Here is a 26902-nt window from a genome sequence, read left to right on the forward strand (position 1 = left end):
CATCTGGGTTGCTAAGAAACCGAATTAATTTTCTACCAGACTCAAGTCAGAGTAGAAAAAGAAAAGTAAAACTAGGGCCTCTGGTTGTTGCCTAAAACCTAGCAACAAAGCAATAGATCTCATGCTTTTATTTCCAAAGGTTGAAAATCAGCACAACAACAAGCTCAGTACTCAGTAAATACACAGAAAGAGAGCATATGAATAATTGAACTCTAATTCAGTTTTACTGTTTTGAGAACTCCCCTTTTGTAATTGTTTAATAATCTGCTTTATAAAGTGATAAGAGTTTGACATGTGATATATTACATGATTCTGAGAGGCAGTTTTCACCGTGGGCTTAAGAAGGTTGACTTAATTTCTTCAAAGGACATTTTTTAAAACAAATAAAGATTACAAGTTCTTTCTAATCTATGGCTCAACCTACAGATTTTAATTTTCTTTTTGTTTCCTTTTTCTTTTTTTCAGAAACACAGTCATGCTCTGTCACCTAGGCTGGTCTCAAACACCTAGCTTCAAGCAATCCTCCTACCTCGGCCTCCCAAATTGATGAGATTACAGGTGTGAGCTACCACACTCAGCCTCTGCTACATAATTTATGTGGAAAATTCCTCCTTTTTATTAATCAAATCCTACACTCAATAGATACATATTTCTTGGTAAGTTAAAAAAAACTTTTGAAAATAGAAAACTTCAAATATAATGGGTGCAGCACACCAACATGGCACATGTATACATATGTAACAAACCAGCACGCTGTACTCATGTACCCTAAGACTTCAAGTATAATTTAAAAAAAAAGAAAGAAAACTTCAAATATATACAAAAGTAGACATTGTGTAATGAATCCCCCATCTAACCATCGTCCAGTTTAAAAAATTACCTTTTATGGCTAATCTTATTTCACACACTTGCCTCAATATATCTCCAACTTTTTCCCCTTCTCATATTGTTTTGAAGCATCATAATATTTTATCAGTAATTATATCAGAATGTTACCCCCAAAAGATAAGAACAGTTTTATTTTTAAAACATAAGCACCATTGTGACATCTAAAGAAAATGAACATCAATTCATTGGTATTATTGAATATCCACAATTCAAGTTTCCAATTATCTCATAAATCCCATAAATAATTTTGTTTTTTTTCTTTACAGTTTATTTGATTTTGGCTAGTTATTTACTCTTCTTTGGTCCAAAATCTCCTATGACTTGGGCATTAACTTCTCTTCTAATATTTTTCTAAGAGAATATAAAATTTCCTAGACAAAGATCCATAATGGCTGGAGTCTTTAACTGTTCATTTTATTTAAAGTGAAAATTTGCCACCAGGTGGCAGTAAATTACTTATAATTTTGTCCTAGTTTATAAGAAGCCAAAATTTTTTCTGTATTATTTTCCCTGATGTTCAATTTTAAGGTGTTTTTTTTCTAATGAAAACAGCAGTAAAGTTGGATTGACTAAATCTCTTATAGTTTTGGAAACAGAATTAACCTATCTTTATGCTATCTGATTTATGCCTCATTGTTTTTTGCATAGAGACACATATGGTTCTTTATCAAAAGCATATATACAAATACCTACTTATGTTTAGTTCACTATTATTAGTTGTTTGGGGTACAAAAATAGATTATAACTCCAGATTTCAAGTAAATTATAAGTAATTGTCTAGAAAAGATACAAACCTATAAGAATACATCACGAGATAAGGTGCTAAATGCCAAGTGATTTGTCCTGACCATTACTCTCATGAGAAATTAGTGAGAGGAAGGTCTCTGAAGCTTGAGAATGTCTCCAAAGATTTCTTAGAGCATCTGAGATCATTGCTAACCCTTGATGACAGTAGAGTACTTAATAAAAGGGGAGAAGAAGGGAAAGGAATTTGGATGGAAGAACAGCAGAAGCAACATTCTGGAATTTTCTTTAATGCTCTCATGAATGCATTCTTGGAATTTTCTGATATGTAAACATTATTTTGTAGCCAACTGACTTCAACTATATGGAGAACCATCCAAAACTCTCCTGTCACGTAGGTAATTCTGAATGTATATTTCTGAATTTCCAAATTAGAAATTTAGAGTTAGAAATTTTGAGTTTCTCGGCCAGGCGCGGTGGCTCACGCCTGTAATCCCAGCACTTTGGGAGGCCGAGGCTGGCGGATCACGAGGTCAGGAGATCGAGACCATCCTGGCTAACACGGTGAGACCCCGTCTCTACTAAAAATACAAAAAATTAGCCGGGTGTGGTGGCGGGCGCCTGTAGTTGCACCTACTCTGGAGGCTGAGGCAGGAGAATGGCGGAGCTTGCAGTGAGCCGAGATCGCGCCACAGCAGTCCGGTCTGGGAGAAAGAGCAAGACTCCATATCAAAAAAAAAAAAAATTTTTTTTTGAGTTTCTCAGTTCCACAAATTTGGTAACGCAACAAGTTGTGGCAAATGAAAACCTCAACACTCTGATTTCTGTATTTCTAGGCATTAAGGAACATGAACTCTTTTAAGTAAGTTATTTAAATTACATATATTTGTATAAATGGAATAACTTAAAATTTACTATGGTAATAATTTTTTCGTATGACAGATAATTGCAACTTGAAATATTCTATAAGTTAAAAAAGAAGTAAAATAGCTTTAAATAATGTTCCGAAAAAGAAAATAAAAACAAGAGACTTTCTTTACTTGGAAAGAATAAATAATATCAACTAATGCTATAATGTAGCTAAACAGTCTAACTCCTATCTTGTCTCTTTCTCTTTCAAAGAGGATTTCCAAACTGGAAATAACCAACACAACTAGGTAAGAATTGAAGCTTAAGAAAGGTGAGAGGATAATAAAATAATGTATTTACATAAATTCAGGTTCATAAAGCCATATTAATTACATATCAGCACAATAAGAGGACTGGCAGTGGGAAATGAGCTGGCACCCTTTGGAAACCTGTTGGGAAGGTGAGGTGCTTTAAGACTGGACATTGGAGATTAGACATGCCTGAGTTTAATCCTTGAAAGAGTTGTGCAAAGCGGCCACTTTGTGGTCACCATCTGACATGTCACACAGTATGGGATAGGGAATAGACTTTCATGAGTAACAAATTTACAATGTAAGATGAGGAAAAAAATGAGTGTGTTTGTGTGGTCTAATCCTTTTAATATCCCCCGGATAAATGACCAGGCCCAGGACACTCTGTTGGACACATGGTGGGTGAACATTTTGGGTGGTAAGAAATTCCTCCTCTTGACATTCTCCTTTACCACAGAGCAAGCCTGAGAGCAATTTTATCAATGGGAGAAGACGGGCAGAACAGACTGACTAACAGGTTATCTGGGCACCATCTTTACTGAGTTTGGATATCAACTGTGTGTGGAGGTGTTGCTTGGGAAAGTTGTCTCTCAGTACCTGGTGACTTTGGGGACCTGTGTGAAGTTGCATTCCTCTTTTTCAAGGGAAAGGGCTCACAGTTCAGTGGTAGGTTGAGTTTGAAAGCAGCCTTACCACTAGGAGGAGGTAGCAGCCCCAAATTCTAATTTTCTCAGTGTCGAGGCAGCCAAAGGTGAGCTCTCAATGTCCTTTTAGGACAGTCATGCTTATTGCACCACAGAACCTCAATAAATTCTAGAATATGTATTTCTAAACAGATAATCAGTGATTGCTGTAGGGAAATAGAGGTCAATTCACGGTAGATTTGTTTACAAAGTAGGGCTATGCATGAGTAAAATACACCTAATAATGTACGATGCTATCATATTATGCCTATAATAAATTTGGCTGCTTTTCAAGTCTGAGGTTGTCTATGTCAGCGCTTCTGATGTTCAAAGCTTGCTTGTTAATTTGTGTTTTTTCTCCCCTTTTTTCTAAGGAACCTCTTAAATTTATTATGGTTAGACACCTCCTTCCTCAATTATCTGTGTTCAAGTCACAGAGATTAAAATATGCTCCCTTGACTAAGTGGGAGTGATACTTCAAAGAAGGAATTATCTTGTTCCATATTTACTTACCAGGTCAAGCATCCGTCATGCACCATGTACACCACAGTGCACCACAGCTGAGACCAGTGTGGATCCCACCATCAGCAGCTTTTCCAAAGGACCCAGGCAAAATGGTCAATCTTGCCTTCTCTCCTCACTTTTACCTCACCTTTCAGCCTCTTGGTCCCTTCCTCCACTCCCACCCTAAGATGCTTATAGTCTGTTTGTCATCCTCCAGTGGCTTATAATTCCTGTTTCACTACATTATTTAGCCTGTTACCTTTTACAGCATTCCAAAATGCTCATTTATTCTCTTTTATGACTCATCCAATACTAACCCTATTTACCATTCTAAACCGAAGTAGACTTCACCTCTTTTTCTCAAATACTAATGTAGAATTTTAGTTTTATTTGTCCAATTTCAAACACTAGAAAAGTTTAAGAAATAATCTTCATGCCTTCCTGATAGTGGCAATTGAACATTTTTCTTGACTTAAAACAATATTTGGTCTTAACTGATCTTTGCTGTGGACCAGGCACTGTTCTAGGTATTTTATACTTGCCAGCAAAATCTCACAGCAATCTTTGGGTGTAGTTACTTTTATTATCTCATTTTACAGATGAAAAAATGGAGAAAGATAGTCTAACAGCTTGCCCAAGATTATACATCTAATAAGCAGCTGGGTCAAGAGGCAAACCCATCCAGTTTGGCCTGAGGCCAGGTTCTTAATCTCTGTAGTACAGTGACTAAATCAGTTCTCAAAATGTGGCCCCAGACCAAGAGCATGAGTCTCAATGGAAACTCATAAGAAATGCTAATTCTTAGGCCTTATCTCAAACCTGCTGAGTCAGAAATTTTGGAGGTGTGGCCCAGCAATCAGTGTTTTCACAAGCCTTCCAGGGGATTCTGATGTCTGGTCAACTTTGAGAACCTCTCCCTCAGAGTATAGTCAGGGAATTGCTAATACAGATTCTAAATTTTATTTTATCTGATAGCAAATCACTGCACATATTCCCACACATATTTAGTTTTTTTCCTCATCCCAGCAACTTTTAATCTACTTTAATAGCAATTTATTTACAATTAAAATACTACATATCTTTTATCTTCAAGAGCCAATAAGGATTTTATAGATTTATTTACTTACTTATTCGACAGGGTCTTGCTCTGTCGCCCAGGCTAGAGTGCAGTAGCACAATCTCGGCTCACTCCAACCTCCACCTCCTGGGATCAAGCAATTCTCTCACCTCAGCCCCCAAGTAGCTGGGATTACAGGCATGCGCCACCATGTCTGGCTAGTTTTTGTATTTTTTGTAGGGATGGTTTTTTGCCATGTTGCCCAGGCTGGTCTCAAACTCCTGGGCACAAGTTATCCACCCACCTAGGCCTCCCAAAGTGCTGGGATTATAGGCGTGAGCCACCGCATTGGGCTTGGATTTTGTAAACAGGTATCCTAAGTGATGTCAGATATTGCAAAACATATTTTTCTTTCCTAAAATAAGACTATTCAAGATCGTTAAAGAGCAGAATCAACTCAAATCTAGCAATAGATTTCCAGAGTAAACAGAGATCTATTTTACTGTAGACCTTCAAGGCATTTGATGCTGCCATACTCCAGACAAAATTATTAGTTGGAAAGAAGTTAAGATACCTGTTGAACATTTGTTCACTGGGATTTGGCTGTCAGCAACCTCCTCAACATTGTTTCTGGGAGTGAGTTTAGTACTCCTGAGAGTTGAGAAATATTTCTGTTTTGTAAAAAGTTGAGACTTTGGATTGTGTTTATGTATGCATATGCATGCCAGCACAATTTGCATCTTATCATCTACCAATCTGAAATCAAAAGCAATATAAGACCATAACCAGTATTGCTGGGGACATTACTATGACAGACAGTTTCAACGTAAAATTTGAATCTCTTTGAAAAATACTTAAATGTCCCTAAAGCCAAATTATTTTATTGTTTCAATTCCTGAACTAAACCAAGATACTTTTTCTTGTTTAAACCAGGTGCTTCCCACTTACTTGGGTAGAGAGATTAAAAGAACTACCTTGGTCAACCAAATGAAATCTTAGTACTTTTTTATTTCTAAAATGTAACTATACTCCGGTGCAAGTACTTGTTACTTAAATGTATTACGATCACAATAGTTTTAAGTTTGTAAGTTGTGAAAAAAAGACATATCCCACCCATCCAACATCAAAATCAGTGCCTCACTTGTCCTGGGGGTCAGACACTGGCAGAAAATTATCAGAGAGAGGGAGAGTCAGCACACAAAACCCAAGTAAGTCCATTGAATCTAAATCAAGGAAAGAAATAGTTCACATTGTTCTGCTTCTTCATAGTTTCTTTTTGAGGCAGAAAATTCTTCTAAATGATTGTTGGAACTTAGAATTACTCAAGATTATTATAACTGAGTGGCCAGAGGGATATGCTGCCATTATGTCCTTCAGCATAAAGAACTGGTGACTTCTGTAAGGTAAACTAAATGTCATATTTGTCATGAAGGCAGCAAAATAAGAAATAAAGAAGCAAAAGAATGTTATCACTGTTCTTAATGCATTTATATGGGCTTCTGTGTTGGCATTTCTACAGCCATGAGATCCACGTTGCATCCGATGAGTGTGCTTGTAAAGAGAGATGAGTAACATAGAAGTGCACATCACAAATATGGCTAGAGGAAATACTAATGCCAAGTTGACAAGAAGCACTTCACTGATTTTCTTTATCTTTGTTTTACTCCTTTTTAGGGTGGTGTTTCTGAGGGCATCCTCTTCCACATCTTTAGCATAATCTACCTCGATACACACAGATGCAATGCTCACAGAGGCCAGAACGCTTCCCAGAAGCAGCCAAGGTATTAACTTTGGGATCCTGAATTTCAACCAAAGAAAACAGGACTGAGTGAAGCCTGAAATCTTGAGGCAGTAAAATACAGAAAGGCAAGTGGCAAACCATAGGCTGATAGAGCTAAAAAACATCCAAAGGAACATCATTGCTGCACCATAAATTTTTTTGACATAAAAGATTGGAAAGAACACAGAGAAAAAACTTTGTACCATTAACACCATCTGCAGACCAAATCTAGACATCCCTATGCACATTAAGAGGATTTGAATTGGCATTAGCTTTCTGTGTTTGATCAATTCATTACAGTTAACAATGATAAGAAATCCATTTACTGTGATCCCTGTGAAGAATTCTGCTGACATGACGATAATATGAAGAATAGCTGAAAAAGTCAAGGCCATGTTTTCTAGGACAAGTCTTAGCTTTTCCTTGTAGATGGTCCTAAATACTTCCTCCAGATGATCTTGCAAATGGGAACATACAGCACCGAGAAATCTCAACTTCTGCCAGCTTCTGTGTCATGGGTAGAGCCTTACACTAGCTTTTCCTCTAAGGAAGAAAATCAGAGACTACTTTTTGAATCTGGTGCTCTTCAGATGAAACTGGAGCAATGCAAATCTGAAGATTTGAATGATGGCTAGGTCTTCCAATTACATCCTGAGAAAAATTGCTCCCTTGGCACCATTCCATTCTCACTCTTGTTCGATTTTACAAAAAAAAAAAAAAAAAATCTGATTACAGGTATATTTTGCTTTGGTTATTGATGTTTTGTTTTTGTCTTTTATTTTTTCCTAATGATAAATGCTGCATCCTGAAGACAGATACTGATTTCCTATTACTGCCACAAATATCCAGTCTCAAAGATAGCTCTTTCCCCGGCACACTTTTTGACTTATAATAATTTCAAGACACTTTAATAAAATTTCCCCTCCCCATATCCTACCCCTACTAAAGGCAATTTCCTTTCCAGACTTGAAAATCAGTTCCTGGAATATAACTTTTTAATAAAAATCATCCTTCCCCTGAAATACATCCTGTTTTCATGGCCTTCTTGATACAATGTTGACCTTATGAATAGCAAACCAGAGTTATAAAAGTAGTGCATAATTAATTCACATGATGACGTCGTCCTGGGCTCTTGTTTACGAGCATCATTTCAAAAAGTAGATGATGTAAAAACTATTAACTACCGGCAGAGGGCATAATTATCATGTTAAAGTGAGCATCATCCCTCTATTATGATTACAAACAGGTAATCATACAACCTTGCTGAACTTTGGTTACGTCAGAAGTAAAATGTAAATAGACTACTAGTTTGTAAAATAAGGTATGGTGTTCAAAGTGCTAAGTTCCTGGTTGGGTGATACTAGCCACTCAACAAATGTTAGCTATTAATATTATTAAATGTGTGTCCTCATATTGTGCTTACCACAGCAAGAAAATAACAATTCTACATAGAAATATTTTCAAAAAAAGGCTAAATATAAGATTCTGATAGTATGGAAAATTTCAAAAATGAAAGAACTGGACTTAACACACACTGTCTACACCAATCATGGCTTTTAGAGACCCCCCAGGGTCTTCCATGAAATGTGCATCCACTAGCTATTGAAAGCAAATGTCGATGCCGCTTGTCACTTTCTCCTGCCAGCTTCATTATTTCCCCACCCATCTTCTACACATCACTGCTGTCCAAAATGCAGCAATATTGGTCCTATGCATATCTCTTCTAAAATTCTGGTTTTATGTCCTATATAGCAATTTTCCATGTGGTTTTTGGTCTTGGCTTTTCTTGTTAATAAACCCTGACTTTGCCCAGCAAATAGTATTTGTCTTGCCCTCTAGTCTCCTGAAGGCATTCCTACTTCTAGATACAGGTGAAGAAACTTCGGCTCCAATACAAGCCCTAGACCAGTGTCATGACTATGGGATGAATGAAGAATAAGTGGGATCTGCATAGTTTATAACTTAATGTCCTAAGTTACCTCTCTGAGATTAGTTATATATATTAAGTGTTTACATTTAAAAGGATCTGCCGAGTTTTCAAATACTGTAGACCTATACAGAATTCTACTTCTTGGTTAAAATAAAAGTTCAATCAATCTCAGTCTTCCGTTTTTCCAAAATTCTGTTTCCATTAGTGTTTTATTATGAATGTGTTTCATTAAATAAATTTGCTGAGTTAAAGACACTTGAGCAAATGAGGGAAAACAATGGCATATAAATAACCATCCAGATGATATATACATGCCAAATTATTAATAATAATGTAATGTGACTAAAAATCTTGAAATGTATACTGACTATTGGGGTAATCTTTTTCATGACAGATATCCCTTGCTTTTTAACTACACTGTTACAAGCCATTATGAAAATGATATTTTAATATGTCCCAATACTTCTTATTCTAGTGCAACAATGAGAATCCTTTTATATTGCAGATATCTTCACCATAATAACCAGTATTTGGGTATTCCTTTTCTTTGGTCTTTTCTTTCAAATTTCCAGGGCAAACTAGGGCAATAAAAGGTAGTCAAATATATGGAAACTCTTCTTATCCAAAAAAAAAAAAAAAAAAAAAAACCAACCAACCCCCCACACACATATTGATTTAATTAAGATTAATTTCTCTGAAAACAATACTTTACAAGAAACATTTCATTGTTAAAATTGCACTTTCTTACAACAGCTACCTCAGAGTGCATATATGCTATGAATATAACTTTTAAGCACTTCTTTTTGAATTTCACTTCTTAGATAAATATATAATTTATAAGCTATAATTTATCCTCATTGAATGTCCAAGTGCTTTATTTTTTTTTTTTTGCTGAGCTGTTTCAAACCACTCTGCCTTTGTCACATTCATAAAGATGCAGCTGGCCATATGGGCTGTTGGCTAAATGATTCTGCAATGAGATTTGAATTTATCTAGAACTTGTTTCATTCTGAAATCCTCGATTCTGGCTCTCATTTGCCTCCCTATATACATCATTTAATTGAAGAAAAAGCTTGACTTTTCCAATAACTATTCTAAAAGTATAATTGACAGTAAGCTACAATTTAGTTAGTTTGTATTTGCATTTGTGATTTTCCTGTCATATGTGGACTGTTTTGCATTTGCCATGATTGAATCTCATTTTGGAAGTAGAGTTTTAATGAAGAGCTCTTTCTCAGATATAGGAAATTTAATGATGAGTTATACTGTCTTGAAGCTACTAATTCATAGTCTTGTTAGAGATTTGGGAAAGGTAGTGGCCAAATGAAGATAGGTGGTTTTCAAATTAAGCGATGTTTGAAAGTTTTTTGAAAATAACACATTTCTTTTCAAAGAAAAATAATATCTATCAGGGGCACTGAATATTTATAATTCATTAAACTAAGTTTCAGCTTAGTCACCTTCCAATCAATATGTATTCTTCTAAATGCTCACATGATACTTGAGAATTGGCATACTTCCAGTAGAGAGTTTTTTGTATTTTCTTTGAAAAATGTAGTAACAGAGTTTTCTGATTCTAAGATGATGGGATAATGTCCATAAATTAGTTGGCAAATTAGAATATACTTTAAATATTGATATTATGACCTGGTGTTTCCCATGCTAGAGAGCTGCTTGTTTGGTTCTTACTGGTTATAACTGCACAAATATTTAAAAATTTTAAACAAGTACATTGACTTGTTCTACATGCCAGTGATGAGGCTAAGTACTTTATAGATCACTTAAAGGAGACGGAATCTGTTTTCATATTTTCAGTTGAAAATATTTTTGTTTGCAATTTTTCCACTATCCTGTCTTTGCTGTTGAAGTTTTGCAGAGAGAATTGGCTTTAAAGACTGAATCTTTTATTGGTCCAAATTAATCTGCTGGATTAGTTTAATTCCTTGAAAAACACTCAAAATGTTTTTTAGCCTTCTGTAAAGAACTGACCCAAAATTTCACTTACATTCTGTTTTGCTGTTATTATGTAGTCACAGGAAATAAAAGGAGGAGTTTATATGGTTTAAAAAGACACCCTGGTCACACATTGATTTACTGTCTCCTTGCTGAGACCAGACGCCAGGCACTGGAGAAACTGCATTTTGAAGGCCGTGAACATATCTTCATTTTTCTAAAGGATCAGTGTAGTCTTACTTTTATTTGAGTTTATTTCAGTATTCTAATAGGTTGTCTCTATGGATTTTGATCTCAAGACAGACTTGTAAAATTTAGTCCTTGACTTCTCTTCCCAAGTTTCTAGGATAACAACATTAAGTATCAGGTGGATGAAAAATCCAAATAGAGTGATCATCAGGCTCATATTCCAAGCTGCCAAAATTATTCCCAAAATTATTTCACTTAATTTTTGGAATTTTCTGTTATTTGTAGAAAAAAGAGTTATCTCTATTGCAGAGATAGGAAACTAGTCTTGAGATGTTAGGTAATTTACCTAAATTTAATCATAAATACATGACAGAAGCAGAAATGTTTTGATCTCCATATACACAAATGGATACTTCTTAGAGATATGTTAAATTGCACTCATGAAGTTAGTCTCTGAAAAAAAAGTAGGTGTATAAATTAAATTATAAAAATTAAGGCTACTTGATAATTATATTTTGATTTGACAATAATTTATCAGTTTATTTGCCATAATATTAGAAAAGAGTAGTTTTATTCTTAAAATATTCAAGAAATTATTCTACACACTACTATTTTTAAATTCTTACTGCAGAATTACAATATTATCTGATATGCAGAAGATAATGAAGTACAGAGAATGAAGCTGAAGGAGAGTGCAAATACAAATTTGAATACAGGTGATCTGACTCTATCCAGAGCCCACAATGTTGACTAAAATACTATCGTATATTAGATTGAAATACTTTGCTCCATCAAAATAGTTTTAAAAATGTGAAATCAATGGAAAAATTCACAGTTTAATGGCTACAATCTTTTCCTTCCCTATATACAGAAATAGGAAAAAAATAAATTTAATACATTGTCTAGGAGATTATTCATAAAATGATGAAACTATAAAATATTGACCTTGTATTGTTAGCATATCAGACTGCACCTAGATGCTATGGAACTAAGGCACCAAAGAGCAAATAAAACCTAATAGTAGATGTTCAATAAATATTGTTGAATGAATGGTGTGTGGAAAATGAGATACAACTAAATTCATATGAACTTACAGGACTCATATGAACTACAGAACTTTATATGAACTATAGAACTTTTAGGGCTCATACAAATTTTAATGCTAGAAGGAATGGAGTTATATTCCACCACAACTATTCCTATTTAATACAGAAATCTATGTTGGAATCTTAAAGGTTAAGTAACTTATTCACGATTATATAAGTCAATACTGGTTGAACTTGTATAGGCCACTTTAATTTTCTGGGGTTACATTTCCTTCTAGGCAAAACAAATGTGTAGAAGAAAAACATGAAAATTTAGTTTTGATATTGTCAGCATTTTCAGAGTCATCTGCTAAAACCTTGAATCAGTGGAGATACCTTTTCATGAGCTATAGCTCATCTAGGAGAGGTAAAAAATAGGATTTCATGATTTAGTGATGACTATATTGGATCTATCTCCTTTTGAGTCAACCCCATTCTCAACTCCATCCAACCCAGCTGATAGCATAATGTCTACTGAAATTCAACTTTAGAGGCCTTATTATGTGCAAATTATAATTTGGATCTTAGGCAATTAGAGAATGATGGTGTAGAGAAAAGCTTAGTTTCAAAAATTCATCTTTATTATTCCTTTGGACCGTTTAATCCGAGAAAAAGTTAAGAATGCAATACTTCTGAAAGTCACACAAAGATGCAAAATATAAATTAGTTGCTATGAACTAATCGAAGAGGACAGATATTTACCTAAGATGATAGAACAGAGGCAAATTTGGGGGAGGAGCATTTAAATTAAAAAAAATTATTGCAACTGATTAAATGCCAAGTAACATAAAAGAAGCAGACAAAAGTAGAAAACTTTAGTCCAAAGAATCAGAAAAAAGTATTTAGAATGCTGTACTAATAAAAGTACAACATGCATTCTATTCTATTACACTTCCGACCTGAAATAGACTGTAGCCCACCTCCAGATGTATGACATTCCATGACAGCATGAATGTAATCACAAAAAGTGACTGATAGCAGAATAGATGGTAATAGCATAATATATAAATGTATATAAATGTATACGTTATACATTATACATACAAATTGAGACATTATAAGAAAATAACCAAACAGGGTAGAATTAAATAATATATTTTCTACTAAAATAATGACTGCAGAGAGTTTGTTTAAATTCTTTGAATTTTCTGTTATTTGTAGAAAGAAGAGTTATCTCTGTTGCAGAGATAGAAAACTAGTCAAGATGTTAGGTAACTTATGTAAATTTAATCAGAAAGTACACGGCAGAAACAGAAATGTTTTGGTCTGCATATACACAAATGAATACTTTTTAGATATATTAAGTCACATTTCCTCCATAATTGAGCCATCTCATATTTTGAAATATAAAAAGAATACAACTTCAAATCATGGTTCAGAGCACACCTAAGAACAATCTATTTTAAAAATAATGAAAGGTTGCTATTACTTAGCCCAATTTGAAAAACAAATTGCTTCAATAAGTTTGATTAAACATACAGTGTTTGAGCATTTTTATAGTTATCCATCCCTTTTTCAGAGCTTATTTTCAATATCTATTTTTCAATATCCATTCCATATACAAGGTGGCCATATTCCAACATAAGATCGACCTTTACCTTTGTATTTCTTCAGGAGACACTCCAGATTCAAAATAAGAAGAGAAACACACAGCAATTTGTTGGAGAAATATATGTCTGTTGCCATTTCTGGTCCTCTCATGGAGATTTCTTTTTTCTTTTTCTTTTTCTTTTCTTTTTTTTTTTTTTTTTGAGACAGTTTTGCTCTTATTGCCCAGGCTAGAGTGCAGTGGCACAATCTTGGCTCACTGCAACCTCTGCCTTCTGGTTTCAAGCAATTCTCCTGCCTCAGCCTCCCAAGTCGCTGGGATCACAGGCACCTGCCACCACGCCCGGCTAATTTTTTTTTTTTTTTTGTATTTTTAATAGAGATGGGGTTTCATTATGTTGTTCAGGCTGGTCTCAAACAGCTAACCTCATGATCCTCCCTCCTCGGCCTTCCAAAGGGCTGGGATTACAGGCATGAGCCACCGCGCCTGGCCCAAGATATTCTTAGAATGAAAGATTTGTAGCAGCTAGAAACAAATCAGCAGTGAGTTAAAACATCAACACCATTTATCTTCTTTAGCTTTAGTATGATAATTTAGACTGTGCATAATATGAGATTGACTTCTGTTCTTTGTCTTTGAGAAATCCCAAAACCTTAATCAAAGTGTGTTTTTCCTTGTCTCAGATCTAACTGATGCTGTCTCGAGAAAACCTTTGTAGAAAATGAAAAGCTCCATGCCCAACTCTGGTGACATTTCAGAACTAATGAATAGAAGTGGCAATATATGAAACTTTTAGTTCATATGATGATCCGTCCATCCACATGTGGAGAAAAAGTGGTACCACCCTTCCTTGATTTTCATACAGATTTGGTCAAGTAGGCCTTCTGTGTTAAATCAGAGGGAAATTAATCAGGTTATGTTCACAGTACTGTGTATAAATTGATCATTTTCTCAAAAAGTATCCACATACAAATACCAGCATTTCTAAGAGACATATTTCTTCTGAACTGAAAATATCAAGCTAGTATATATTTATGACTGTGACATCTAAAAACTAGTGAATAGAGTAGAAATGTTTCTTCTTCCAAGATGATATGCATAATATCTTTCAGTGTGGTGTGCATCAAAATATGTGTACTTAGTACCATTCTGCCCCTTGGTAATACAATACGGATTCTAGGAAATAGACTCTGATTGACGTTCAATCATGAAGACTAGCTTTCTGGGACTTATATTTTTTTCATTTGGATTAGATGCAGGTTGCTTGTTTTAAACACATATATTCTGATTTTTCTAATATTTTATGGTTGCTGGTAATAGATAGAGGAAAATGAGTAAAAATCTTGAGAATTTCCTTGAAGTATTTCTGCTATAGCAGCTCTCTTCCAATTAAAAAGAGTATCCATTCATCATAAACTTTGCATAATAATGTATTCATGATTGTTTGGTTATCTGTGATCAGTTGAATAAATATCACTAAAATTATGAGTGACCTGACTCTTTCTAGAAAGTTTAACAATATTTGTTAAAAAGATAGTTCAATATAACAATGGTTTCTATTACAGATTCCTCTACAAAAGTGAAAGCAAAGTCTATGGCTTGTATCTCTTTCTCATTTATTTTTATTAATGATATAGTCATCAATATTTTAAATACCATCCCCGTGGTCACACCATAACTTTAAAAATGTGTGCATCCAATCGGTGTATTTTGGATTAAGGTTAGCATCACACTGGCTTGGGAAATAAGCATCTAAACCTGGTTCTATCCTTTATGTATGCCAGCATGGCTAAAACATGTTTTATTTTGGCCCTAAAAAGGAAGAAAAACAATTCCCGGCTATTTTTTTCTACCATTAACCTCTTGAGAGTAGGACTGCTTTAAAAAAATTGCTTTATGATTGACATACAAGAAGTTGTAGATATTTAATGTATACAACTTGTAGTGTTTGAAGATAACTATATACCCTTAAAACCATCATCGCTATCAATGCCATAAACTTGCTTACACATCACCTCCAAATATTTCCTCTCATTCCCTTTGTTTGTTTATGTGGTTAGAGCACTTAATCTTAAGATCTACCCTCGTGGCAAATTTTTAAGTAATTTGCCAAAATTTGTAAGTAATTTGCCAAAAATTTCAAAATTTGAAGTTTCACTTATGCAAAGATTTCTCTTTAAATGTCAACTCAGACTAAAGGAACCTAGAATAGTAGGCAAAGCATTACTCGAAAATGAAACCCTTTCTACTGTAAGCAGGCAATCAAGACTTGCATCATAATGGAGGAAATAAATAAGATGCTTGGCTATAACTTTGGCTTTTATCAAATTAAAGGAGGGAGAGCAGAGGGAATATTTGCTTCCCTTGTGCATTTTCTCTGAAAGTGGTGTCTTTACAAATTTGTAAAATCATATGTTGAAATTGTATTTATTAAGCCTATGTTAAAAAAAATGGTAGAGGAAGCAGTTGGAAATGAAGAATATGAGACAAGTAGAACATTCTGGTCTAAAGTCTCCTCTTTCTAGAGCATATTCCTCTACCAACTAGCGGCTTAGGCCTTGCCTATCCCAAGCTAATATTTTCTTCTCTTCCCCAAGAGCCTGGCAGCTCTTCTGACATTATTGGCCCACAGTTATTGCCTTGTATCTGACTTCCTTTGTGACTGTCAGAGCCAGCATCTCTTAGTGCTTTCTAGAGTGCAACCAGATTCCCCTTTTCCCTCCTGTCTCCTTACCAGTCACTAGAATTGACAGATTACACATGAAGAAAACTTCTCAATATTTTGGCATGGTTAAGAGCACATTTTTTATTTTCCTAGCTGTCAATATTCCAAATAAAAACTAAAAATTTCAGTCAAAGCTAATCATAGTTCTAAGAATGTAAGCCTTATAATTGCTAAATATTTTTGCCTTAAATATAGATTAATAATAAATCTAGGTCTAGAATTACAGTTGCATAGACTTTCAATACTTTTACATTGTTTTTATTTTGAAAAAGAAAACAGTTGTCATAATCATTCTATACATATTTACTATAAAAATGGGTTCTATGTATATATGTCGTACATTAATAGACAATCGACTCATTGATATAACTTGTTTCTCTTTCCATTATAGAGTGAGCATTTTCTCATGGTGTAAAATATTCTACCAAAACTTTATTTCCAATAGGTAAGTACAGTTTCATAATATAGTTATACAATAATTAGTTTAATATTTTAAATTTGTTAGACATTCAAGTTGTTTCCAATTTTCGACTATTTAATATTAAATAGAATATCTTTGCACACAAGTATTTGATTGCATTTCTGATTATCTCCTTAGACTGGGATGGAGGAGTGAATCAGAGTACATAACTGTGTTTTAAGTTCAGGATATATACTGCCCCATTGTTTCAAGAGAAATTGTAACAGTTTATATCCCATCAGCAGAATATGAGCATTTCTGTTTTACTGTACATCTAGCAGCATTTTGTGTAATCTTTCAAAGATATTTTTGAATTTGATAGGGAAAATGACACTCAATTTAATTTCATTTGTGTTTTTATTGCAAATGTGGTTGAATTTTTTTAGATACATGTATTACCCACTGAAATTTTCTTTTTTATGAATCATCTCTTTATATCTGCTGCCTGTTTTTTATTTTTTATTTTTTTTAGAGATGGGGTGGATTTCATTATGTTGCCCCGGCTGGTCTTGAACTCCTGTCCTCAAGCAATCCTTCTGCTTTAGTTTATCAAAGCACTGGGATTATAGGCATGGCCACCGTGCCTGACTACTTCTTTTGGTCTTTATGCTTTTAACAATTTCCAAATTAGAAAGGCAAACTTAATTCTTTATATGTAACTAAATGTCACTGCATATTTATTTGGGGGAAGATAAACTTGTTACATTTTTTGTAAAAAGAAGTTCCAATAGGAATTCTTTAATTTAGCTATTATGTTTTGCTTTTTAATGTTGCAATACCTTTTAAAACACCATCTTCAGATGGAGCTCAGAATACACTGGAAATCACCTAGTGAGTTTGAGAGGTACAAATGGTAAAGTACTCTGCCAAAGGTTTCAGCTCCTAGTTGCTTATCTGGGCTACACTGACAAAGAGCATTGCAGACTGATGGTATAAACAGTGCTTCATCCAGTTATCTCACGTTTTTTTCACTGTTAGTATCTCTATAGAGAATAGAATAAAAAAGAAGATGAAATATGATCAATTAATTTTACTCCCTGCACTATTTGTCTCCTGGGTAAGGAAATGTATTAAAGTTAGTATCTAAAATAAGGTTTCATGAATTATGTATAGATTTCATAAAATTTCTCTCACATTAAGTTGATAGTTTACAACGGCTAGGTGGAAAGAGTACATTTAATCAAATCTTTTTATAATGGAACAGTTTTTAAAATTTATTTTGAATTAAAAATGTATGTACACACACACACACATACCTCTTATATAGGGTGCCTGTCTGTCTATAGTGTGTGTGTTATGATGGGTGAAGGAAGGAATTCTCCTGTAGAACTGCAAAGCTGAGACTCTAGATTCCAAGGAAAGACTCTCTTCTGGTGCCAGTGGTGAAAACCAGGCCGAGGGTCAGTCATAATGAAAAAATCAAAACCTTGGAAGGAGCAGTGAAGTCATCTACATATGTATGAATAGAAATGGAGTGAGAAAAATATCTTATATGCAAAACAATACATGTTACAAATCTATTTTTTAAAAATTTCCAAATATACTCCTGCTTTTCTGTGGATTTCATTAATAAGAAAGTACATTAATAAGAAATTCTTCTCTGTCTGAGCTTTTGAAACATCTCACATTAGGAACTTGCTGAATTAAGCCATCTGTATATCTTCCACTTGCTCCAGGCAGTGGATTTACGAATAACTTATAGAGAAATTATAACACGCTTTAGTTATTTCAAATGGTTTTAATTAGTCCTCTCACATAGCAGAGTTCAGAAAATTTTACATTAAAATCAATATTGTTCAACATGATTAAAAAAATGCTTTTTTTCTCCCAATAAATTCACTTTGTAATAGTTTCTTCTTGGTTGAAGTGTATATATATTTTATGACAAACAAATTTATCATTCAAACTTAAAAACAATCTCAAAATCACTGCTATTAATATTAAATATCGAAGACTTTCCATTATTTTTCTGTAGATGTTTCAGTATCTTATAGACTAATTTTTAAGAACTTTTAATGTAGTCAATAACTTTTTTAAAAAGCTCTGATGTTTTAAAATCTCAAATGAATTATACCTTTCTCTGAAAGTGAGTAATTGATGAACAAAACCACTTGATAAGAATGATATTACTAGCACAGAAGGGCCTGGAAGACCCAATGGGCTATTATATTGTTCATAAACAAGAGGATTATTCTATCTTTGCATTCTGAACTCTGGATATTATAATTTAATTGCAAAAATTAATAATAATGGTGATATCAATAGAAGACATTTTTATTTTCTTAAGAAACTAAATATATTACAACTCGAGATCAAATACCAGACTACTTGGAAGCCAAATACAATCCCATGGGGAAAAAAAAATGAATATAGTGTCTTACACATTTAAGTATAGCAAATAGACTGGGCATGATGGCCCACTCCTCTAATCTCAGCACTTTGGGAGGCTGAGGCAGGTGGATCACAAGGTCCGGAGACTGAGACCATTGTAGCTAACACAGTGAAACCCCATCTTTACTAAAAATACAAAAAATTTGCTGGGCGTGGTGGCATGCACCTGTAGCCCCAGCTACTTGGGAGGCTGAGGCAGGACAATTACTTGAACCCAGGAGGCGGAGGTTGTGGTAAGCAGAGATCACCACTGCTCTCCAGCCTGGGCGACAGAGCAAGACTCTGTCAAAACAACCACAACAACAAAAAACAAAACCAATAAAAAAGAATAGGAAATAAAGCAAAACAAAAACAACAATGAAAATGTGAAGTGAAGTACTCTCCTAATTTAGGGAAATCAAAACACAACACGGAAGGTTTTCTGCATTAAAATGAATTTCTAGAAGTCATATCTTAAAATATGAAATCCTGACTGCATATATTGATGGTTTTTCAACTGTCAGTTTTTAACAAGGTAAATATCAGTGGATACGAACAATTAATATGCTTAAAAGGAATGGCAAGCAAATTTTAAGAGCTTTTTAGAAAGTGAGTAACAGAGTGATGAAATGTTAAGTGGAAAAAATGAGCATGGACTATATATATGAAGGCTCCTGTCTAGCAAATGACACACACCGCAAGAACCAAAAAACAGTGCTTATTTCTCATATTTTAGAGTAACCTATTATGTTAAGTTTAAAAAATGAGCCAACCATTTTGATACTTCCTTTTATTTACTTGGAACAGAAATTGCAATTCTTATTACAAATTATTTGAAACTAAGAGAAAAATATGTAGCCTTAGATTTTAGTAATTTTCAGAAACACTAAGTGAAAGAGTTCTATTTCTTCATTTAAGTATTTTCTGTGATAGGTGACTGGTTCCCAGTGAAGGAAGAGGGAAATCTACCTTGGGTGAGACAAAAAAAATTATGTATAAAGTTAACTCTTATCAATATAAAAAATTCATTTGAAGACAGACACTCAAGCATGGTCTCCTGGGGAACCTGTGCCTTTCTTAGATTCTAGTTTTTTGCTTTCTTGCACTCCAGCTGACAGTGATGCCAATTAGGTACTGAGGCCTTGTGGGTCACAGTCCATTTGAGATTCTGATGAACACTATGAACTACCTTCCTTTAAAAGTATTTTTATTCGAAGAAAATTATGGCTATAATTTCAGAGACTTCATAGAATCTGAGGTTGATTCATAAATTACAGAACCCAGATTAAGATCCTTGTCCTAAGAAAAAAAATGATATACGTATAAGGAGGCCATAATAGCTAAATTTAAAAACAGCTGGAATTTTGACATATTGGGGGCATGGTAATAAAAAGATCTTTGGTTATTTAATCTATGGGTTTTACCTTTTTAAAAATTACCAATGATAAATAAAAAACTCTTTTGGTCAGAAAGACCAAGGTTTTATTTACTTATTTTCAAGGTTAATTTTAATGTTAAATAAATTTGTGAGACTTTAATTTAGTGTTAGTTGAATGATATATGATCATAACATTTTCTTTGGTGTAGTCAAAGAAAGTCTTTGCTTTAAAAAGGAATCAAACTGGTTTTTATCAAATAGCTTTCCAAGTCAATTTTTCCCAGAGTCAATCATGACCACCATGTGCTTAGAAAAAACAGCTTTTTTGTGTCATATAATGTGAGTTCAGAACACAGATTTAGGTTCAATAAGCAGTTTGACACAAATAATGTAGTGTTCCCTTAGTTAAAGTGGTATTCAGACATTTTTTTTTTCTGGTTTGAGTAACAGGCTATTGATCTATCGAGATGAATTATCACTTAAACAAAAAGCAGAATGCCATGCCTATTTTGTGCATTTCTGTTTATATTCTCATTTTCATTTTTTGTATATATTTTATTTGAAATAAAACTTTCTAATAACAATGCTCTTTAGAATTCTTTAAAGTGCTTAAATGACATATTTATAAAGATAAAATAGTGCACTATGGTTTTCAATTCTATTTATTGAATCGTCATGTTGTTATAGAAGTAGTTTGTATATACAGAATGGCCCATATTTACATGGGGAGACATAGTTCCTGCTGTGTGTGCTTACACATTAAACCATCTTACTGTAGGTAAATGCAGGTTTTGTTCTATGTAAATAAGTGAGACGATGGGTCTTTTTACTAATCCATATTTACATGTATTGTCTGGATTTTTACTGGTGACAGTGAATCTAGTTAATAACCATAGTGCTCTATGGAAATGTACATTGAAAAGTTAAAAACATCATATAAGCATAAGGGAACATCATTATCTGTGAGTTAACTATTATTATTGTTTGCTTTTATGATGTAAACAAATGATCAACATTTAAAACCATGACTGAATTTATTAGTGCAATTCACTAAAATACTGAAATAGTCTTTGGCATGAAATGACCTGCTCAGCTGGGTTAATATTCATGAAACTATGTAGATGCTTTGTGCCACACAGCTCTGTTGATGTCCACGAAGAGTTATTAATTGTGGGTGAGAGAGGAATTTCAGAGGATAACTGTCTAGTAAAACAAAACATAGCTCTCTAGGCAGAGACAGATTTACCAGGAAACCAATGAAGCACAAGCTTTGAGGCCTCTCACGACCTCCTACTGACCCCTTACTTCCAAGTCCTTGTAAGTGGCCTTAGGAATGCCTGTGAGTATTTGCTTTTGTAACATTCCCAAAAGTACAGTGTTTTGTATGAAATCAGTTAAGACAGTTCTCTCTTCACTTTAGTTTCTTTATATTTTTCTCATGGGAAGTACACTATGGTAACTGGAGTGATTGCAGTCATTTTTGAGATCTGGCTAAAAGGAAGCTGAGGATGCATTGAAATTGAGTGTACTATGATATATTTATGTGGTTTACAGTCTCTTCCATGGATATTCGTATGTCATTACTACTAGCTTTCACTGTGTAGGAATGACATTCTATTATCCTCCTTTCCAATTTAGGTGGTGTCAGGTCTCAAGGATGTCAACATCCGAGTCAGAGGCATGTCACTGTATAAACATGCCCAACAGTATCAGACAGTGGAAACGTGTGTAATGATGAAAAACTTGGTCCTGAAATACACATACTCAAAAGCTAGTCTTTGGAAATTTGTCCAAATCCTACGGCTTATAAAAGAAGAAAACAGTAACCTTAAAAATTTACACAATAGCGCTAGCGATGAGCTATGAAACTTAAATAAATTTTTCTAATTTAATTATTATTAATAAAAATTTTCCATCAGCTATGCCAGAAGCCTGAATTTTATCTTCCTATTCTCTTTATAGAAAATGTTATAACACTTTTGTCATGTGAGGAGATACTCAAAAAGTATATAGCCAAAAAAATAGGAAAAAGTATTATAGAAGTGTGTGAGGAAGTATTAATAAAAATATACATTTTGTTTGTATTTTGTATCATAGGTGATATTTGTCAGCTTTTAAAATTATGCAATATGTTGTGATTTTTCTCTTTCTAAATAATATTCACTATTGTATCTGATTTTGTATGAATAATTTTGCATTCTTTTTTATAAGGAGGGTCCAGATAATCAAAGCTTCGGACCTTCTAAAACCTGGCTTTGCCTCTTACTTGAGAACTTTTCAAAGGAGAATGCTAGCCAGTGAATGTTCAGAGAGGAAGGAAGAAGAAGCTGTCCAATGACATTTTTTCTTATGGCTTTCTAACTTGATTCTTGACATTGTCACCAAGGTCAGCCTGCAGGGGAATAGGTTTCTTTCTCTTTATTTAAGTATCTACATCTCCCCTACAGAAGTGCATCAAAATTGTTTCAATCAGTCATCTTTATTGTAAGATTATTAGTAGTTTTAAATATATATATTCTTTTGGCATTCTTTTTCTACATTGAAAAATATTGCTTTTATTTAAAAAAATTAAAGTTATTATTTTAAAGAACTTGGCTCAAACATGGACAAGGTGAGAGTGGTTCCCATTAGCACAGTTCGAACAGATTTTAAGTTTGTATTATTGTCTTTTTACTAAATGAGAGGCCCTAGAATTAACTACATAATTAATTACAATTTTAGCTTTTAAATGCATGAAAAGATAAGAAGAAGGCTAACAAAAATCACATGATAGATGCTAAATATTCAAGCTTATAGAGCATCCTTTTCTGAGGGAAGCACAACCTGCTCCTTGCAAGCTATTAATATCTTGCATCTCCCATCCTGTAGGAGTAATCTGTGGAGAGACATTTGATTGATTATCTCTGGAATCCTCCCCTACCCGCTTCCTTCTCTGGCCCCTCCTTGTCCACATGGGCCTCTGGAGAAACCAGCGAGGGATGACTGGGGATAAAGGCTCGTCTCTGGAGAGGGCTGCCAACCTCACCTTGCTCTAAGTCTCCACAAAACACAACCAACCTTCCAGACAAAGAAGAAGCACCTCCTGACTCCATCTCTTTTCCTTGTTTTCTTTCTTTACAAGCATACTGGTATTTTTTCACAGAGAGATAATTCCCATTCACGTCTAGGAAGAAAATTTTTCTCTCAAAACTGTTGGTGAGAGACCCCTTGAAGAGAGAGCTTCTCTGTTCTTCTGGAAGAGATGATTTAGTAAGGCAGTGCTGGAGTTCAAACTGAGCCTCCACAGGCCTACCTTGCTTCACTTTTAAGCTTTTAGGAAGAGAGCTTTTAGAAAGAGAAAATTGCTTTCCAAAAGGGAACTCTAGAAAGAGGAAGAACGAGCAGGGTTGAAACTTTGAGAGAAAATGGAAGGAGTTGGAAGATGGAGGGAGGAAACAAAATAACTAATAAGAATTTCTGGGGCTGGGTGCAATGGCTCACACTTGAAATCTCAGCACTTTGGGAGGCTGAAGTCGTGGATCACTTCAGTCCGGGAATTCCAGAGCAGCCTGGGCAATATGGCAAGACTCCGTCTCTACAAAAAATACAAAAATTAGCTGGGCATGGGGGTGTCTGTAGTCCCAGCTACTCGGGAGGCTGAAGCAGGAAGATCCCTTGAGCCCAGAGGTTGAGGCTGCAGCGCCACTGCACTCCTGCCTGGACGGCCAAGTGAGACTATCTCAAAAAAAAAAAAAAAAGAATTTATTAATTTCTTCTTATGAAATATACAATATAGGCCCCCTCTTTTTGCTCCTGTATGAGAATGTTAAGAAAAGTCTTTGGCTTGATGTGCAGTCCTGATTCCTCTGGATTCCTTTTGGGAGAGAGGTTAGAACAAGAACTGAGGCCTGGTTCCAGTAAGTGCCTGGATGTAGGACAGCAGGGTAGCTGACATCCTGGATACGCAAGATAACAGTGTGGAGAATAAAGGAGTGAAGAAAATTAATAAAACATGGAATATTTTAATAAGACTGCAAGGAAGCATACAGAGGCATATGGAAAATACAAAGATAGCTGTTTTATTGTAGCATGGACATGGACTTTATGGCCGGCAATTTGGGCGTTTCAAGCTCTTTATGTTGTTTACTTGTGGTACATGTTTGACAAGTAATTTCCATTTTCCAAGTCATTTTTTCATCTGTAAAATGAGGACACTAATTCTAATAACTTCCCTCGATAGGTTTCTATTTTTGGTGAGAATTATTTTTTTCTTTTCATGTAGTATATATTTTATTAGCTTGTACTAATACATTCTCATATTATAAAGGCGATTTAGTGGAAGAATCTTCCTTCTGATATTTTATTCATGTGAAATAACACAAATAGAACTATACATTCAAAAAAATTCTCATTTAGATAACAAAAAAAAGACAAGTTAAACAACAAAAAAACTTTTCCTTTCTCACAGGCGGACACTGAAGTGGACCTAATTCGGTTTTCCTTTTAAAAGCCCCCACAAACAAAAGTAGTTTGAAACCTATTTAAAATGAATAAAAAATTGGTTTACTAAATTACTGGTCTCCAGCACCATTTTCTGTTTTCGGTTGTTTGGATGCAGGTTCTTCTTTGTCTGTTTCTTCTTTTCCTCTTTTTCATAGGTCCAGTTGAACCATTTTCATCATGTGCATCATCATTAGCAAACTTTGTTTTCTTGCCCTGAAATTGTACTTTTCCTTTACCAGACCCAGGCTGGGCAGCTTTATTACCCTTTCTTTTTCCTTTAAATCTGCAACCTTTTGACTTCCATTTGTTTAGGGATTCTTGTTGGTCTTCTATTATTTTTTTCAGTGCTTCTTTTTCCATCTCTCCTTCTAGTACTTCCCAAGTCACTTCTTTGTTCCTTAATTGTAGGTTACCATTATTTGCATGTTTGGCTTTACCCAATGTTTCCTTGGCTTTTTCTTTAAATAGAATTATCCCCTCTTTTGCTCCTCTGATGAAGTCTATCCATTTTATTTCACCATGATTTGAGAAAAGGATGCGTAAATCTTCTTTATAGGTCTGATCATCTACATCACCCAAAAATTTCAGCAAGCATCCAATCTTTTCTTCTAGAGATTTCATTTCAGCATCTTCTTCTTTTGTTTTGCTTCTTGCTCTTGTTCAGCTCTTAATTTAGCTTCCACTTCATTTTGTTTTCTTTCTTCATTTTTTTTTTTTTTTGGCAAAGCAATCATCCTTGAAAAGTATTAGCAGGTCTGTGTCTTTGTACTTCTGGCCAGGGGTCTCTACAAACTTCTTAGCAGATTCAATGCTACCAAACACAACAAAAATTGATCCCTTAAATGCTTTATGCAATGTTCTTCTCATCTGAATATTTAGTACTTGACCTTTATCTTCTAACCATTCTTTCATGCATCAAGAGTTGCATCAGTAGGGAAGCCTTTAATATAAACAGATCTGTTTTTTACATCATTTTAGTACTCATCAGTCACTTCAGGTAGGGGTTTGCTTGGAGACCTTCTGATTTTAGTTTTATCTTCACTGATTTCCTTGACTTCTGCCTTGGATTTGCTCAATGCTTCCACAATTACATTAAAGTCTGTTAGACGGTTCAAACTGTCGAATTTTATCATTATCTCCAAAGGTATCCAGCCTTCATCCAGTTTTATCTTTTCCTTTAAAAACTTGTCCCGTGGCAACCTGAGGTCTCCAAGATAATACTCAATTTGATGTCAGATTTTGGCCTCCAGGGCAGCCATCTTTTCATTATCACCATTTTCAGCCATCGTGGCTATAGAGATGGACACAAGCCTTCAGTGAGACTAGAACGCGGTGGAGGTAAAAAACCGAAAGGACGCAATGAGGATGGGGGTAGCCACAGTCCCGTCTCAAAGCGACCGCTGAACTGCCTGGGCACCAGCCACGTGCGGGGAACCCCAGGCTGCCGCATTTCTCGTGGGGGCAGCCTGGCCACCGCCCGCTCCCGCTCCGCCAAGCCACCTCCGGCTGCGGCCCACGCGGCGCTCGGCCTGAACCTGAGGAAGGCGAGGGGCGAACGGACGCCGCGAGAGGCAGTGAGGAACAGAAACACGCCGTCGCGCACCAGCAAAGCGGGCCCTTTTGTAGCTTCTCTTTGGTGAGAATATTTGACAAATGGTATGAAAGTGCATTCTTGGAATATTTGAACCCTTATTTATATATGGCCACTGTGGTCTCTGATACAAGATAAGGTAATGCTTGTTTATATTGTAATTACTGCAGCTCTAAACCCCACTAGAAATCAGCCCTAAGCATTCTCCTAGCTTTTTCAGTGTTCCAGGCTGTTGCCTCATGTTTAATCCAGAGCAATGCCCACAGCTATTCTTCTAGAGACACCACTGCTGATGGCCTCATAGGCTTGATACAGGGAGGACTCCGTGTGCTCATATTTTTCACAGAACAGCTGAGAAGGGGCTGTGACTTTTA

The 26902-nt window shown here is 34.9% G+C and overlaps 1 protein-coding gene and 1 pseudogene across 1 annotated transcript; both read right to left on the reverse strand.

Moving 5' to 3' along the window:
- Window positions 1-6299: 6299 nt before the first annotated feature.
- LOC129479449 (taste receptor type 2 member 7-like) lies at window positions 6300-7211 on the reverse strand. The gene has a single exon (XM_055272574.1). The coding sequence runs from the start codon at window positions 7209-7211 to the stop codon at window positions 6300-6302; it is 912 nt and encodes a 303-aa protein (XP_055128549.1).
- A 17794-nt stretch (window positions 7212-25005) lies between these two features.
- Window positions 25006-26278, reverse strand: LOC129479448 (lupus La protein-like; annotated as a pseudogene).
- Between the last annotated feature and the right edge of the window lie 624 nt (window positions 26279-26902).

This window comes from Symphalangus syndactylus, chromosome 3 (genome assembly GCF_028878055.3).
Source record: "Symphalangus syndactylus isolate Jambi chromosome 3, NHGRI_mSymSyn1-v2.1_pri, whole genome shotgun sequence".
Lineage (NCBI taxonomy): Eukaryota > Metazoa > Chordata > Mammalia > Primates > Hylobatidae > Symphalangus > Symphalangus syndactylus.